General features: G+C 44.4%; 6 protein-coding genes across 6 annotated transcripts; 3 read left to right on the top strand and 3 right to left on the bottom strand.

The window, feature by feature from the left end:
* Nucleotides 1–1,593: 1,593 nt before the first annotated feature.
* On the top strand, nt 1,594–3,717 carry BYT42DRAFT_615554 (uncharacterized protein; the record flags this gene model as incomplete). The annotated part of the gene is made up of 4 exons (XM_051571970.1): nt 1,594–1,618; nt 1,730–2,158; nt 2,288–2,407; nt 2,480–3,717. The coding sequence occupies 4 exons, from the start codon at nt 1,594–1,596 to the stop codon at nt 3,715–3,717; spliced, it is 1,812 nt and encodes a 603-aa protein (XP_051421647.1).
* Nucleotides 3,718–4,877: 1,160 nt separating this feature from the next.
* On the bottom strand, nt 4,878–6,055 carry BYT42DRAFT_402389 (uncharacterized protein). Its single transcript, XM_051563405.1, has one exon. The coding sequence runs from the start codon at nt 5,994–5,996 to the stop codon at nt 5,007–5,009; it is 990 nt and encodes a 329-aa protein (XP_051421646.1). The 5' UTR covers nt 5,997–6,055; the 3' UTR covers nt 4,878–5,006.
* A 188-nt stretch (nt 6,056–6,243) lies between these two features.
* On the bottom strand, nt 6,244–8,094 carry BYT42DRAFT_576167 (uncharacterized protein). The gene is made up of 4 exons (XM_051569026.1): nt 7,379–8,094; nt 7,207–7,314; nt 6,838–7,136; nt 6,244–6,763 (listed from the first exon to the last, which is right to left on the bottom strand). The coding sequence occupies exons 1-4, from the start codon at nt 7,934–7,936 to the stop codon at nt 6,376–6,378; spliced, it is 1,353 nt and encodes a 450-aa protein (XP_051421645.1). The 5' UTR covers nt 7,937–8,094; the 3' UTR covers nt 6,244–6,375.
* Nucleotides 8,095–8,410: 316 nt separating this feature from the next.
* Nucleotides 8,411–9,223, top strand: BYT42DRAFT_576162 (uncharacterized protein). The gene is made up of 4 exons (XM_051569025.1): nt 8,411–8,507; nt 8,579–8,707; nt 8,788–8,833; nt 8,900–9,223. The coding sequence occupies exons 1-4, from the start codon at nt 8,479–8,481 to the stop codon at nt 9,035–9,037; spliced, it is 342 nt and encodes a 113-aa protein (XP_051421644.1). The 5' UTR covers nt 8,411–8,478; the 3' UTR covers nt 9,038–9,223.
* BYT42DRAFT_576159 (ferrous iron transporter B) lies at nt 9,224–10,522 on the top strand. Its single transcript, XM_051569024.1, has 6 exons — nt 9,224–9,330; nt 9,392–9,496; nt 9,575–9,609; nt 9,710–9,897; nt 9,981–10,069; nt 10,132–10,522. Exons 1-6 carry the CDS (start codon nt 9,270–9,272, stop codon nt 10,215–10,217), a joined length of 564 nt encoding a protein of 187 aa, XP_051421643.1. The 5' UTR covers nt 9,224–9,269; the 3' UTR covers nt 10,218–10,522.
* Nucleotides 10,523–17,318, bottom strand: BYT42DRAFT_576154 (Golgi CORVET complex core vacuolar protein 8-domain-containing protein). The gene is made up of 10 exons (XM_051569023.1): nt 16,854–17,318; nt 16,362–16,759; nt 16,175–16,281; nt 15,696–16,112; nt 15,530–15,626; nt 14,889–15,451; nt 14,613–14,817; nt 14,290–14,531; nt 13,950–14,213; nt 10,523–13,874 (listed from the first exon to the last, which is right to left on the bottom strand). The coding sequence occupies exons 1-10, from the start codon at nt 17,234–17,236 to the stop codon at nt 10,599–10,601; spliced, it is 5,952 nt and encodes a 1,983-aa protein (XP_051421642.1). The 5' UTR covers nt 17,237–17,318; the 3' UTR covers nt 10,523–10,598.
* Nucleotides 17,319–17,428: the final 110 nt, after the last annotated feature.

Genomic DNA, 17,428 nt, shown 5'->3' with positions numbered 1-17,428 from the left:
TCAATGATAAAACCATATACAAAGGATCGCCATCACACATAGTGGGGAGTTTTACTCCAAAGGTGGTCTAAGCGTCATGGTACTCGTCAGAATCAGGTCATGAGGGTTCAAAAAAGACTATAATGAATGGTTTCATTAAGCCGGTTTCAGGAAGGAAAAAAGAAAAATTGGTGAGCCGCCTGTAATGGTTGAAACAAGAAGTACTCAATTTTGTACTAAGCGCAAAATATTCGGGCTATTCTAGAAACTTCAAGTCAGTTTCTATACTAATCCAAAAAGCTCCATGACAGACAGTATGGCCAAAGATGTCATTGCCACACAGCCATTGTATTTTTCCTGTCCAAAAAAAAAAGGCTAAAAGCTCCATTTAGGCATCATAAAAAAAAACTTTTACCCAATAGAAAAAATCATTCTATTTTTCCATTTAAATTAACATGGGACATTGTTCAACGGGTGGCTGTAACTTGACCATGAGGATCAAAGTCATGGTCAAAACGACGAGGCAGAATTGAACAACTCTAAAAACGATGTCCTCACCGAGTAATCGGTACTGGCTTACGTTTGAGGAAACTTGATGAACAACACAGACGTTTCAGCTTGTCATAAATCACAGCTGGTTTCATATCTTAGGTTGAAAAAAAAAAAAAGGCAACCAGACACCTCTTTAAAACATCCGTGATCGTCGCCTTGGCGCTTTTTGTCACACTTCAGGCGCGAGGGGCTGTCTTTGTGTTTCCCATCAAGATAAAAACACGATAAGTAGAGTTATCAAGACGAAATAGTGTTCACTATTATTTTCCATTTTCTTTTTTTTTTTCTTCAGTAAGCATCTGACGACTGGCTTGCCACTTGGGATTTGTTGGAAGCTCCATGGGAAATCGAAAAAAGTAACATGCTTTTTTTTACGATTCCGTAGTTGCCTTTTTTTGACATTGACAGAAAAAAAAAACTTTTTTTTCAGCAGCCGCATAATTTTAAAGGCGCTCAACAGTGATTGGCTAAATTGCTTGGCTGTATGAAACCTCAACAATGACAGCTTGTGAGTTTGCAGGCTCTGGGAGGCTGCATAAGCGGTCTAATTTTTTTTTTGTCTATATAGAATTTTCATTTTTTTGAATCCACTTATATAAAGGATTTATCTTTTTTACTCGTTCTTTTGTTTCACTCTCTTTCTGAACGACTGCTGTTATTCATATATTTCTTTTTTGCAATAACTGTAAGTTACATATAATGAACTTGGCTATTGCATTGAATCCCTTTTGAAAAATACCGGGCAAAAAAGATAGTCAAGAGGGAAAACACATATGCATGGTTCAATTACCACTGGGCGGAGCTTCAGAATGACTGACGTTTTTTCCTTTTTTCCCTATTTTTTAGGCTCAAAAGAAAAAAAAGCTTTTGTCAACTTTTACTTTTTTTTCTCGATTGATCGCTCTGCTTTACTGCACTTTTGAAAAAGAAAAAAAAAAAGGGAATCTACAGCTTTTTTTTTGGTTTCACGGTTTTTCATTACTCTCTCTCTTCGACGCACGAAAAACAAGCTTTTTATTCTTTTTTCTCTCGCTTCAATTGAACGTTTCTCTATCTTTATTCATGGACGCCAACGCTCTGTCAGAATGTAGGTTGCACAAAATATGCTGCTTGTGTAATTCCACGTGTCTCATTGTTTTTTCTGTCATCAACAAAACAAAACAAAAAAAAATAGTGCCTGCTGTACGGCTTGCTTCAGGTGTCGAGCCACAACAGAAATGGTTAATGAACGCTTCTCAAGATACGACTCAGAAACATGGAGATGCTCCCAAGCTTATAGATATGTCGCCGTCCCGTGGCAATGAAGGCACCATCATCACTGTGGTGGTTCAAGCCTTACCGTCTCAAATGCCGGTCAAACTCGCTTTCAACAGCCTAGTGGTCGATACAAAGCAAATGCAAGCACAAGGCATTACTTCTCTCGTCGCTACCGTGCCTCCGTTTCAACAAACTCATTCCGCTTCGCCGGCCGTCCCCATCTCGATCTGTTTCCTCGACAAAGACATGGTCACTGAAACATGGCTCGTTGCTGAATTCATGTATATGCTCAACGACGCTATGAAGTACGAACGAAAACGAAGTATCTCCTTTTCCATGGACGATTACACCGCCAAACGTCCCGAACGAGGTAAGCATTCCCGAGCTCTTTTTAATCATGGCACGACCCATTTTTTTTTCCCTGAGGAAATGATGTCATGGCATGCTTTTTTTATTATTATTATTGTTCTGACCTTTATTATTTCTATCTTTTCGGTAGACAGCTTTTCGGGATCTTATCAAAACTACTATCAATCTTCGCCCGCTCAACCTCAAGCCGATCCATCTTGTGCTTATGGTTTCAATCAAATGTCACCTTATTCCTACTCTTATCCAAGAGGTAAGAAAGAACCCGAAAAAAATATTTTTTCTTTTTCGAACTGAGCTGTTGACCCGATTTTTTTTTTGGTAGCGGACTTTTCTACAGCGCAGCAATCACCTCAGCAAATCAGTCAGCATCGACCTTCATTGCAGTCGAGTGGCCGTTCCGCTGTAGGCAGTGCGTCGTCTGTGACGGTGCCTAATGCCTCCATGAATTTGTATGGTGCCAATCAAGGATTCACCAATATGCTGACGGGCGGTTTGGAACAGAACACCATGATGCCATCCCCGCTGCAGTCAAGTCCCTCTTCCATGTATGGCTACAAGTCCAACGCTCACACCCCTACAACCCCGGTAGCCAATTATCAACCGTACCCTGGGTTGGTGAGTCGGGCCAATTTGAACATCATTGGCGATCTGGATGCCATGACCAAAAGTTGGGCTCAAGAAGAATGGGATAACCGTCGACGTCTTGTCCAGTTCTGGCGTGAACAGACGGGAAACAAGATCAGCTGCAGTTTCACCGCTGTGCCTCAGGGCGAACGAGCCACGAAATCCGGCAACATTGTGGTGTCATGCATCTACTGGATGGAGCGCAACGATTTCTTCATCACTTCGGTCGACTGTATCTATCTGCTGGAATGCTTAATGGATATCCGTTTCAGCGTGGAAGAAAAGAATCGAATTCGTCGTAACCTCGAAGGTTTCCGTCCTCTCACTGTGAGCAAGTGCAAAGCTGATAGCAGTGAATTTTTCAAGCTGATCATGGGTTTCCCCAATCCCAAACCGCGCAACATTGAAAAAGACGTCAAAGTGTTCCCATGGAAAACTTTGCCCTATGCACTGAAGAAGATTGTCACCAAATACACGGCGTCTTCCTACAACCCGTCATCGACGTCCTCAGCTTCGGCCATGACCAAGCCCCGTGTTCCGAAACCTGAACATTATTATCAAACTCCCATGCAAGCTCCCAACTCTCGACAACAACCACAACCACCCCAACAACCACAGCCCAGCTTTTACTCACCGTCATCCCAATACGGTATGCCTGCCCCTACTTCGAACCCACTGTCTGGCAAGAGTCCTCACATGACTGGTGCTCAGTCCAATCCTAGTTACAGTCCTTCTTCTTTCGGCAACTACGGTATGGTCAATGTCCCGACTACCACCGTTCCCAGTGCATCGGATCCCATGAATCAGCCCGGATTAGCACCTCACATGTCTCCTCATCAATCATCTCCACAACAACAACATTCCGCTCGCGAATATCATCGCAAAATGGGCGAACAGGTCTTGGCCAACTTGAACAATCAAGGTGTACAGAACTGAACAAGAACAGTAAAAACTAATTTGAAGGATTTCGACCATGATTGTCATCTTTTTTTTTGCTTTTTCCTTTTCCCTTTGAAAAAAGTCCATCTTATTTCTTCTTTCTTTCTTTCCTTTTTTATTTTAGCATTTTGAATTTGTTATGATGTACATAGTCCTTAATTTCTTTCTTTACTCTCGTTTTTTTTTCATCATCTCTTTTCTATAGTGATTTTTCTTGTACTATTTAGCAGTGCTTTAAAAAATGAATCCTTCCGTGCGCTTATCAAATTAAAACTCGTTTTACTATGCTTTCAAATATATGTTACAGTTGCTGCTGCCAATGAATACAAGTTTGCTGGGTATCTTTCTTTTTTTATCGGATCTGTTGGGTTGAGGGTCATCGTGACGATCAAGCTTGAAAATGATCCGATTTTTTTTAGACTGGGTAACTTCTTTTTTTCTTTTTAAAACCCAAATCCATGGATTTGGCATTGTAATTCAGAAGCAACTTCTGCTGGCTGTCATGGAGAGATGACAATACGTAGTGGACAAGTGAGCGTTGCCCGGTTCATCGGATCGTGGCACCGGCAGTGAATCGAAACTGATTGACTTGTGAATCTATTATACTCGAACTCTGGGGATTTCAAACAGTTCCAGGCACCATGTCTTACGAAACCAAGAAACCGCAAATGGTCAACAAAAACTTTTTGATGCTGTGATGTGGGATGGGTCCCGAATCTGATGAAATAAACCTACTTTGATACTAGCTCTACTTTGGATCCTATAACTGACCCCAACATCTTACATCCAGCCCAAAAAGAATTTTTTTTTTTTCGATGGTCGGTTTCATTCCCTTCTGATCGATTTTCAACAAAAAGAAGAATGGAAAATGGAACAAAAAAATAAGTCATCTATGAATTTTATCGAATCAGAATTTTCTTCCAATGGAATTTTCCAGCTATCAGATCGCGTACAGCAACAACAACAACCACCACCAGCAGTAGCTGATTCTTTATGTGACGATATCTTCTATAGTGCGGAAAACCCTCGACTTTGCTTGCCTCTTCAAACCTCGACATGTCAATACACAGACAGAGTAAAAAAATTCCCACGATGCATTGGCGATCTTTTTGATGTAACCAAAGCACAGGGTATCACTTTCATATCAACATTACGATTTCATTTTATATTACATTTTTTTGTAAATAAACTTTTTGGGTAACCCCCTATCCTAGAAAATTACATATGAAAGCCTGTACTGCACAGTATCAGCACAAGACAATTAGTTTATCGACTGCAGCGTGGATTTACAAAGGTCTCTTTGAAAAGACGGGTTTCCACCAGTTGTTTTGAACACCGGTCTTGTACCATATGAGCATGCCAACGAGGAGAGTCAAAAGTGCCAAAGAGGCAAAACTCATGCATTTGTTGTAACGCCGATACATCTTTTTTTCCATCATGTAATTATCTTGGCGACGGAACCCCGCTCCCATTCCGTCGTCCTTTTCCTTCATCCACAGGTAACGTGCACTGACACGACCGTTGGCCAACAGCGAAGGATGCACCATCATTACCATTGCAGGGGGTGGAAGCGTCGGTTCCGCCACCACCGTTTTTTCTGATGGCGAAAACCCCCTCGAATCGGATCCCAGCATTGATAAAGGACGCGATAAGAACCACTGACACGATGGATCATGTGTGTGACTCATCTTGTCGTCTTCCTCGTCCTTTTCTTCTTTGATTAGAAACGCCCCGATCCACCAGCATGGAAAAAAGAGAAAACCAAACAGAAACAACATGGACTGCGTGTGAAAGACAGGGACGTGAGTGGAGGTGGGTGGCAATGGATACTTTGCCGATGACAAAGAGGAGGGCCGCGTCGTATTAGACAATGAAGAAATTGTCATCATGGTTTGGCGAAACAGTTTGCTGGTAAAATCATCCTCTCTCGATTCCATGGCGGTGGCGGTGCCGATGGCGGTGGAAATTGATCCGCTCGTAGACAGTGTTCGGGTCGGAGAAGGTTTTCTTGGGCTTGGTCTAGTCATTGAATGATGGCGTTGGTTCGCCGTCTTTGGTTTTCGACGGACATCGGTGGTGGAACGACGTTTCAGTAATCGCATGGCTTGTTGCATGGTTTTGCTGTGAACTGTCCACTGCAGGATCTCGGTCGATGTAGGATAACTGCGAGGTCGAGGACGCCGTGGCGATCGTCGAAAGGAACTAGGCCGACTCGAAGACCGTGTCGTCCAATGAGACGATGCAAACGAGAAAAATGCTGAACTTCGTCGACTCATCCTGGCAGCCTCCAAAACAATAAAGATTTCAAAAAGAAAGGATGAACTCCCAAATGAACTCATTATCCCCTCATATAAAGTGCCAGCGTAATTTGGCTTATTATTTTTTTTTCCTCAAAGAATGGGTTACTTTATTAATATTATTATTTCCGGGGCGCCTCTCCTTTTTTCTTTTTTGGCACAGAGGTCCGAGCGTTCATCGCTACTTTATTTTAATGTCCAAGACTTTTCGTTTCGCTTCCCCCTGACACTGTTCCTGAAGAGATGAATATCCCCTAAACTGCCAACATTTAACAAGATCCCGAATCACTGTGCACTCCTTGGTTTAGCTTTTGCCTTCTTCTTTTTTTTTTCTTTTAATGACTGAATAACGAAAAAACTATTGCGGTGGTTCATCCAACACTTGACCATCGACATCTAAAAATCCGTATTCTGAACAAACTTGCACGACTTGTTCAGCGTCGGGGACGGCCATGGTGGCCAGTACTTTGTTGATCTCTTCAATGTCTCCTGTTTCCAGGGCCTTTCTGAATTTCTCGGGAAGCGCTTGGTATACTTCGAAAACGCCCTTCTCTTCTTCATTGGACGGATCAGGAATACGCACCGTCAGTTGAGACCCTTCGTTCATGGGTTGCAATTGAATGGTCTCTTCACCCTGTTGCGCCTGCTCTTCTTGCAACACTTTGCATCGCGATTTTAAAAGTTTGTACGTGTCTTCAACATCCGTAAACAGCATTCGACGCGCTTGACCGTTTGTATCATGCATTCTAAAAAAGGCGAGAAACACAGTTTTAGCTTGATCTTTGGCACCACGATAAGTCGTGCACAGGTTTTTTTTTACCTGGTAAAGAAGAGTGATACACCATCACGGCCGAGTTTCAGGCAGTATTCCAAAGTTCGTGCCTGCAAAACGCAGTTCTTTGCGTATTCACTGTTACCTCCCAACTCGGCATTAAATGCTTCCAAAAGAATCGCATCGGCCGTCTTTTCATTGACAATGTCTTTATGTTGGCTGATATATTTGAAGCTCGGTTCAAAACCTCGAAGTTTTGAAAACTCAATGGCACGAGGATCGGTGTCCGGTGGAGCCTCATCGTCGTCACTGCCCACATCCGCGTCCGCGCCTGCGTCCTCCAGAGACTGTACAACACACACCACCATACCTTTGTTAGCTCAACCATATATTGCAAGCTGATGGACCAAGGCCTACCAAATCTTTCATTTGTACACCAGGATTCAACGTTTCAACCACCTTTTCCTTCTGTTTGCCCTTGGCAGCTGGTTTGCTGGGCTCCGAGTTTTCCGATTTGTTGATGATCTGTTCTCCACGTAAATGAGCGATGAAAAAAATAGAAAGGAAAGCTCAGTGATAGGCTATTTACCGTACGGTTGTGGGTTTCGTGAAACATATTCTCACTGGTCCATTTCTTTGATGCTTCCTTTTTTAACCGCTCCAACTCTTTGGCTCCTTCATCCACAGTTTTTTGTGTCGCTTGACGTGTTTGCTCCAATCGTTCCAGAAGAACTGTCTTGACTTGTTCAGGTGATGACCGTTCCAATCCTTCCTTGATTTGATCGACCATCTTTGAAAACACTTCTTCCAACGTGAATTGACCCTTGCCATCGAGTGTTGGCATGACCGCTTTGCCCATTTCTTGCTGTTTGACTAAATCGCGTTGCTCGGTCACCGCCGCTAATAAAGCATCGACCCCTTTTTCTTTCAGCACTGTAATGAGTTCATCCAACTTGGCAATATTCTTGGTCTGCTGTGGGATAAACTTTTCAATGTATTCCATCTTGGCTTTGCGCTCGGCTCGTTCCCGGTGAATGGCTTCTCGCTTCCATTTAATCATGGACCGTTTATCCACATTGGGATGCACTTCAATATCCGAGTCATCCGACAGTTCAATGTTGTCCCACTTGCTGTAATCTAGAGGCATAATAACAACGTGTCAAATCGCACCCGAAAAAATTGGAGGAAAGAACGATATGGAAACCAAAAGAACCCCCGACGCTGCTCGAAAATTTCAAAGTTGTGTCCAATGCACGTGCTCCATCATCGATCGCATGAAAAAAAAAAAAAAAAAGGAAGACGCGGACACCATTCACATTGTCGGTATCCTTATGTACGTATTCCAATACAATGGTTATGGACCAAGAGACATGACTTATGTAATTTGATGACTGTACTCGATGTATGCGTGTATCTTATATCGATCGTCTTACCGCAGCAAGATAAAGCAAAAAAGAACATTCAATTGATACAAAACTTTGTCCGCACACTTTTATTTGGAGAGAGAGTGAGAGGAGACAGAAAGAGAGGGAGAACAAGTCCATGGTTTATTCCAATCAATCGATCAATAAAAATGCATATGTCAAGCAAAAGGACTGTTTTTTTTTCTTGGCCATAATTATCGAGCTTTGATCCCCTCCCGTTTCCTTTTTTCCCTTCTTATTCTACTGGCCTTCCTTTCAACTCGAAATGCAAGTCTTTCTGTTCTGCGACAGATGGTATTTTTGATTTTGTTTCCAGAAATCAGATTACGATTTGCTGAACGAATGCATGAAAACACTGTTGACAGTCGTAATGTCATGATACCTCATGAAGAGCGAGATGACCTTCAGTTGTATTACGTGTGCCGTTACTGTCAATATCAACAAAAAGTGCCGAGCGGCTGCATTTACCATCATGACATTATAAAGCCATCGACGCATGTATTTGACGACAGAATTAGAAAGGAGACCAGTGTTCATTAGCAGGCTTATCGTCTTGAGTGTTTTTTTCTGTCAGTGACTTGACTGTGCCACTCTTGGATTGGCACCATGACCTTACTTTGGTAAGCATACCATGGCCAAAAAATAAAATTAAAAACCACGGGTCGATAACATTTTGATCGTCTCAGCCACGACGAACGATTGCTTGTCCGCGATGTGGTTTCACGACCGCTTTCTGCTTTGAAGCAGCCACGATAGGTCTCAAATCGAAAACAATGAAAGCCTGCCACCAATGCGCCAATGGAGCCTGCAACTTTCGTTGGTAGAAATCAATGCACACCGAGAAAAAACTCCACCCACTATCAAACTTTAAACGGAAAAAATGCCGAAAGAAAAAAATCCCAGCTTTTTCTATATGTATGACGTTGCCCAGAAATTTGGCTGAGAAATCGGCAACCAGCAAAAATCGGAAGGGTATTATAGTTTAGTCTCTTTTTTTTTCGTTCCTATCCTTTTTCTCTTCTTTCTTATTTTCATATTGATATCGAGCCAACAAACATGTCATCGTCTGTCAATCAAAAAGCCAGAAGAATCGCTGTACTCGGATCTCGAGCTGTCGGTAAATAAGTACGAAATAAAAAGATGCGTTTTCAGTCTGTTGTAACATTTCCATTCCGCAGGTAAATCCTCACTGGTGATTCAATTCTGCGAGAATCACTTTGTCGACAGCTATTATCCTACCATTGAAAACACATTCACAAAAACCATCAAATATCGCGGCAATGGTAAGAACCGGAAAAAAAAAACAACATGAGAAAGAAGAAAAAGCTTGACTGACGAATACTGTCTTTTCGGCGTAACAGAATATACGGTAGAAATTATGGACACAGCGGGTCAGGTAAAAAAAAAAAAAAAAAGGGTGACCCATGATGTGCCCAGTGCTTTTTTTGTATGTTTAGAATCAATCGTCATAACACATTGCCGGTAACTTTTGATAGGATGAATATTCCATTTTATCTTCGCATCATGCTTCCAGTGTGCACGGTTATGTTTTGGTCTATTCCATTGCTTCTCGCTCCAGTTTCGATATGATCAAGATCATCCGCGACAAGATTTTGGATTATACCGGCTTGGAAACTGTGCCATGCGTGATTGTCGGCAATAAATCCGATTTAAATATTCAAAGGTAAAGAGAAAAAGTGGGCTTTTTTTTTTTTTCGTCAACTTTTGCTGTGGCCAAGTGATGTAATAATATTTTTCGGGGAATAGACAAGTATCACAACAAGAAGGAAAAGATCTCGCACAACAATGGGGATGCCCTACCGTCGAAACCTCGGCCAAACATAACGAAAATGTTGGTAAGTAGAGATTCGTAGCCCGTGAATGCCCGACAATGGATTGATCGAAAATCGCTTTTTAGCCAAAATTTTTGATATTCTGATCGCCACGATTGAAAAAGCAAATACTCCTCCTTCCGAGGAAAAAGGTGCATGTGTGATTTCTTGAAAATGTCCATTCATCATAGAAGAAGAAGAAAGAAAGAAAGAAACTGCCATGAATATCCCTTTTTTCCCTTACGATACATTGATCTATCCCTCTCTCTCTCTCTATCTCTCTCTCCTCGTTGTCCCTTCTTTTTCCTTGTTCGTTTCATGTACATTTTTCTTTTATCTCGGATTATATGGAAAAGAACAAACTTTTCTATAAACCTGTTGCCTTTTTCACTATGTAAATGCATCAATGGGAAGGAGGGGCCTTGAGATAATGCGATGGTCTCTGTCGACAAAAAAAAAAAACGTACAATCATCCTCTCTTTTTTTTTTCTTTTATATGGTAATAAATAACAATGGTAGGGATCAAAAGATGGGTATATATAAAATATATTTATCATGGGGCAGAATCTTTGCCCTTGTTCGTCGTCGATCGAAGTTTGGTTCGGGACGTTTTGGATGATCCATGGTGGCAAATCACACATACATTTTGCGACTCGCCAAGTTGCAGCTGTAAACAGTGTTGATGGAAAGCGTGGCCGCAGTGGAAGATGGCGATATCTTTCTCTGCCGTGTCTTGCACATCTTCTGTCGCCTCGTCTTCGGCATCCAAATTCCACGCTAAAGGAGGTTGGAGCAGAGAGATATCCAAAATGCTGGCCCCACAGATAGGGCACACCGCTCGTGTTGGGCCCCAACCACGCCCTTTCTTCCGTACCATTTCTTGTACACCACCATAGAGGTCGCGTTCAAACAACCGGTTCGTCATCTCCAGCAACTTCCCTTCATATTTATACGTATCCAGCATCGTTAGAAAGAAATGCCGGAAATCGGCAAATGTGGTCTCACCGCGGGTTTGCGAATGAACCAGTCGTAGGAGCAGATGTGGCAACGAAATCTGCGGCGACGTCGAGAGGAGAAGCGAAGTAAAAATCGACTGAATAAACGATTTAAAAGAGGTAACAATGTGTTGGTACAATCCGGCAGGCGTGCAATCGGTCTTGTCTTGACCCCGAAGTACATTCAACACATTGTACACTTCAATGGAAGATTCCACGTAAGCGTCCAACAACCTGAACCACAGTGATTCCACTTCCTCATTGCCGTATTTCGTGACTTTTTGAGGTGTTGCATCGTCAGCGGGAACGGTGTTTTCGGCCGTATCCTCTCCGGTGTCTTTGACAAATCCGGAAGAGGAGGATGTATCGATAGAAACAGCGGCTTTTTCTTCTTCTTCCGCCTCTTCCTCTTCTCCCGGTGATCCGATCATCGCCACCGGTCGACTGCTGTTCTCACATAGTCGTGTGCCGACGCGAAGCACGCCTTTGAGGCCAATGAGACAGCTGCTGATAATGGTTTGTTCTTCAAATGTACAGACGGCCGATGCCGATGCGGTCGATTCTCGTTCGCTTAATACTTGTTTATGTCGTTGCAGGATTTGAAGAATGAACGATACATTTTCACGCGCCACTTCCAGCATTTTGTCCAGAGCGCCTTGCGTATCGCCCTTCTTTTCCATGATCCATACCGCCGCATCAATCACGCCGTAAGTTTCGCAACTTTCCAATATTTTCTCCAAATCAATGGACGCCGTCAATTTGGTGCTGATGTAATCGTACACGCCCGAGGGATCGAAACGGCACATCAGTTCAATATAACGTTCGTGAATCGAGGCACTTGACACCGACGGCGGGACAATGACGCGAGACGCTTGATCAGGACGTTCAATTACCCTCGCTTCCTCTTCGCTCTCTTTCCCTCCGGGTTCCAACAAACCGCGCAAGTATGAAAACAGTCTCTTGTCAGCGGTAGATTGAGGTTCATCGTCGTCGTCAAATTCTTGCTCCTCTTCCAATCTTTTAATGACATCATCATGATCACCGCCAAACAATGAATCGACCACATGCGCGGTACGTTGCCCATCAATTTCCACAAACTGAGCAATGCGAATCATGAACACCCGTTTCACTTCGTTGCGTTGCTTTTCCGTCAAACCGGACCGTTCCTCCAAAAGATGGTAGACGCAGTCAAAAACCATGTCGCGTCGTTCGTCGTCTTTGAGATACGTTTCTACCAGTTTGCCGTATTTGCGATCGTGCCGGTACACGTCTTCCAAGACTTTCCAAAACCCGGCTTCTTCATACAGCAAAATCATGTGTTCCTCATCCGTCGGGATATACACCGTCAATAAATGTCGCACCGCCGCTTGACGTTCTTCCCGGGTCTCGGCAGTATGATCGTCGGCGAGTCGAACGAGAATCTTGTGCAACGTCGTTGGTGGTAACAGGATAAACGTCGTGTATTTGTGCAAATTGGACGCGATGAACATGTACAGTTGGACTAAATTTTCGTTGGAAGCGACATCGTACGTCCCTTGTTTTGTTGGCGGTGAGGGTGCGGTGGTTGTCGAAGGATTGATGGAAACCACCGTGGACGCTGAAATGGATTGTTTCGGTCGTGGAGGCGGCAGTGTGAGTTCGTTGCCGGTCATCCCGCCTCCCATGATATCTAGCAAGGTGTTGACAATGATTTGACGCGAAATCACTTTGCCCGGGACTTCGTCTTCAAACGTGGACGTAAGGAAATCTTCGCCGCCATTCAACCACGGATCGGCAAATGCGGTTTCCAAAGCTCGGAGAGTCTTTTTCGTATTGAAACGAAGCAAAAGTCGCAGGTACGGGTACGTGGGTTCGGAGATTTCTTCGGTATCATCCGCGGTCAGGACTAGTTTGCCTCCAGTCCGCGGCCACACCACACATCGGCCGGAAAAGATGAACGAGTACACCGCGCTGCGTGCTTCATTGGCCCGCGACGAAGACATAGCCAACCCGTCGGGAAACGTGCGTCCGGTCAAGATCAGTTTCAGATAATCAAACAACTTCTCGGCCTGTTTCCGCAGATCGAATTCTTCCTCCTGGCTCGCTTGAAAGCTGGCATGACGTGACATGGGAACAGGGCCCGCCGACGGTTCCGCGGGAGCTGTACTCTCGGTTTTCAACACGGTACGTATCACCTTTAACATTTCGACGACAGGGCTCACGTAATCATCCATACTTCGATTCCACACGTACATCATGGCTTCAAACAGTCCTTCGCGGTGACACATGCTCACGATTTGATCGATATCCAAACACTGAGGATTGACGTGCCAAATCACTTGTTCCAGCCCCGTGAGGAGCTTCTTTTCACTGAAATGATCCACGAGGTTCTTCATGACAGCCGGCGGGATATCCGGCACGCGATCCTGAATGATGTACGGTTCAAGCACTTCCAAAAACAGACCTCGCACCCGCGATTCCGCAAATCGTTCATAGATCACATCGAATAAAAAGTCGAGTCGATTCATGCTCAGGCACGCATCGATACATCCCGTGGCAAGATCATTGTACAGCACATTGCCGCCGCCGGTCAAATCATCGACCATACCGTCATAGGTTCTTTTGGAAGAAAAGGCGTAATTCAACGAGGCTTCGAGGAGCTCAATCAGCTTTTCACCCACCATTTTCTTGCGTGCTTGTTCATCTTCAGGAAGTCCCACCACGGTCTGGATGCATTTTCCATTATAAAACAGGGTCGCCAGCTGAATGCCTTCCAAAAAGTCTCCTGCACGGACAAGGGCAAGGATGCGATCGGCCCACGATAATAATGTGCCCATATACAGTTGATTGAGGCCCTAGAAAAATAAGACAGGTCAATAAATGTTTGTCCACTCTGATGACAAGATGCCCAAACGGGTTAATTTTTTTACCAGCAAAAACAGTTTCCCCTTGTATCCTCTCAAAGAATGATAATACGCCATTTCAATGGATTTGGAGATGCTGGGAGTGACGGTGATATCGATGCCAGGCGTGTGTGTTGAAGCGACTGTTTCCTCAGCCATGTTTTTCAGAGACGATGTGAACCAGTCATGATACACCAGCTGCTTGTTCCTGATACTGGCTCGTTCCGTTTCCACCATATTTTTGGGATCAAAAAGAATCATTTCTTCATTGGGCGTAAAGAGGACCAAAATCTAGACATCAGAAGCAAAAAAGATAAATAACCATATCCTTCCTCTGTTGTTCAATTTTGGGGATGCAGATTTGTACCTGTCGATTGACCCATTGGAGTCCTACAATCGAGTCGCGACATTTCCATTCGCCGACTTTGGTAAATTGTAATTTGGTGCGTTTTTTGGATTTACCCAAGGGTTTGGCGGTCGAGGGGCGGCCGCTTCGTCCCGTGGCCGGTTCCTGCAGATCCACACCAATACGCAGGATAAATAGATGATTTCCCCAAGAAAATGCAAGCATCGGATCCCCCGAAGGTATCACCGTCCTTGATTTTTTGTCTAAAACCATTTACAAAATACAGGTCAGTCTTGCGGTTCAGAGGATCATTTGGTTCGGCGGCAAGGGCGGCAAAGGTTTACCTTTTGCATCTTGTGCATTGCCTGTCTTTGTGACGGGAAGCCAGGCCAAGCAGCCTGCCAAACTTTCTTTGGTCAGATTGGTATCGGGATCGGTGTCCGGAGGGGTGTCAACAACTTCAATTCCTTTATGATCGGCCATCGCAGCTTTGGGTTTTAAATGCTTGTATTGTGTTTGCGGTGTAGGTTTTAAGCCGACGATGATCATCTAATATTCACAATAGTGGATTAGTCAAATGGCATCACGGGTCAGAGATTTTCTCTGTCTCTCTCTCTTACCTTGTATGGGGTCAAAAGGGCGACGATGCCAAAATTCTCTGCTGGATGAGGCACTTGTCCAAGCGGCAAGGGCTGCATAGCAAATACAGTGCTGGGTTTTCGTGGTTTCGGAGTGTCTTCCATCCCAGGTGTCAGCGTAGGTGGTGGATGCAAAGTGGGACTACCGAGACCCGTGTCTGGATTGAAGGTCAGGTTTTGGTACCGACCCAGAATTCGCGTGGTATCCACTGCATTGACCATGACCACTTTGTACAAGACGTGGTAAAACGCCATACCGTGATCGTCTGCTGACACGATGTCTGATTTTTTCACGCCAATGAATCCAATATGCAGAATTGCCGCGCCTGCAACGTGGCCTTCTTTGCGTGAGCTGGAAGGCGAGGGTGTCGTGGCGGATGAAGTGGCACTCGTGGCCTGGTTCGCCTGGATGGGTTCAATGGTCCGAATAGGGTGACCAGGTTTTCTGATATCCCACACCACAATGTAACCACGGCTGTGACCGCAAGCAATACTGGTATGATCGGCCGAAATGGCTAACGCTGTGACGGATCCCACCGTAGCCGCTGATGGATTTAACGGGGATCGTAAGTTTTCACTGGATTGACAGGCACTCAAGCACAGAAAATCCGAAGGGCACTTACCACGGGTATGATCCCCCAACACGCATTTAAGATTTTGAGAGTAATCATACACAAACACCAACCCACGTATGGTTCCTACAGCAATAACACCACTGACCTGGGCAAAAGTTGCTGTGAGCAACAGAATGATCCAATGAGATTTTCCAACGATTCCTGAATCACTTACTGCCAACACGGACACCAGTCCGCTGTTCATTCGCGTGGCATCCGAGTAGAGATGATCCGATATTTTCACCAAGGGGGTCCATTTGAACGCTTCCCAAGGTTCCAATCCTTCCTTGGCTTCCAAAGCCGAATCCTCACCAACCAATTGAGAAAGAGAAGGGGATTGGATGGACGCATTGTAAAGATAATCGGAAGACTGAGGCGATTCAGACGATCCGGTGACGGAGGAATCCAAACGTCGTACCATGGGGGTAGCAATGGATCGTTGATCGGATAAAGTGGACGTGGCCCGACGAAGAAGATTGGGAGAAGAAACAGGATGATAGGAATGAAACGAGGTATTGGGTGATATGGAAGCGTAGGTAGCAGGTGAAGGCGACGTGGCTGGTGTCATTCGTAAAATATCGGATGAGGATTCCTTTTTGGTGTAGAAAAAAATAAGCTGGACGGTTCCAATGGCAAGATTGAGTCCCGACTTACAAAGTGGAGCATGCTAGAATCTGTTTCAAAGGCTTCGGATTCTTGATACTCGTCAATGCTGGAGGTATCCGACTCATTTAATATATTGTCGAGACTAAGGTAATTGGCTAGCCAATGGAGGACGGTCAAAATCAAACCATTTTGCATTTGCAAAAAAGATCCACTGCGGACACAGAGGGACACTTACCACGCTTGATGAATTCTTCATACAACCCAATTTCTTTGGAGATCTCATCCAAGAGATGAAGCACCTTTGCTCTTTTCTTTTCTCCGATATTGTATTTACCAAAGGTAGTTTTAAATAATGGACCGCCGTGCAAGTGGATGTAAAGATCATCCTGAATTTTATACAGATCATCCAGGCGGGACCGGATAATGATGTCGGATACCGTCGGCAAATCAAGCTCAGGGATACGCAATGCATAGAATTTCTGTTCGAGCACGGTCAGTGACTGAACGCCATTCACCAGACGAGTTTGGTAAGGTATGGCATCCAACACTTTGGACAATGGATCCTGTTGCATTCGAAACAAGGGTTTCGAATTCAAAGGCTGAGCAAAAGACGATTGAAGCGGGGTGCTTGGACTAAAGACAAGAAGTTAAAACAAACAAGTCAATGCAAGCCGTTCAAGCGTAAGGAAGATCAGGGAGTATTTCGAAATTGAAATGCCAAGCTTACGTTGAATAGTCGCCTTTCCCGCTTGCGATGGATCCAAAGGATTGAGTACGTCGATGACTCATGAATGTCTTTAAATTGGCTAAATATTTATCGGCGAGTGAGCGATCTTCGAGTGCTGCTCGCAATTCATCGGGAAGTTCGGCGGTGGCGGCATTAAGGTCAATGTCGATATGGTTGAGCAGTTCTTCTTCGTCTTCCGAGCTTTCTTCCAGTACTTCTTTGAGCAGCGCGTCGTAGTTATTTCGGAATTTGAGGGTATTGGTACTAATGCTGGGCTGCATAAGCGGTGGTGGAAGATGACCACGGTTTCCTGAAGACGGTCCAAGCCTGGTAACTCGATCCGACCCTCCTTCGTCGCTCGTTGTCGCACTGCGAGAATCCATCACCCCACTCGAGAGAAAGAAAAAAAAAAATAGGTCTAAAAATGGAAGCGCAGAAACTAGCGAAGAAAAAAAAAGACGAGCGGTAGCTATTTTTCTTTTTTGGCCCGCTCCAAGAATGAAATGAGGAAAATTCCGTCACAAACAAGGATCCTTCCATAACCTACATGAACCAGCACCCCGTTCCTTATCTAT

The sequence above is a fragment of the Radiomyces spectabilis genome (genome assembly GCF_025331425.1).
Source record: "Radiomyces spectabilis strain NRRL 2753 chromosome Unknown BYT42scaffold_9, whole genome shotgun sequence".
Lineage (NCBI taxonomy): Eukaryota > Fungi > Mucoromycota > Mucoromycetes > Mucorales > Radiomycetaceae > Radiomyces > Radiomyces spectabilis.
The sequence above is the reverse complement of the archived record's forward strand: the minus strand, read 5'-3'. Positions and strand labels throughout refer to the sequence as shown.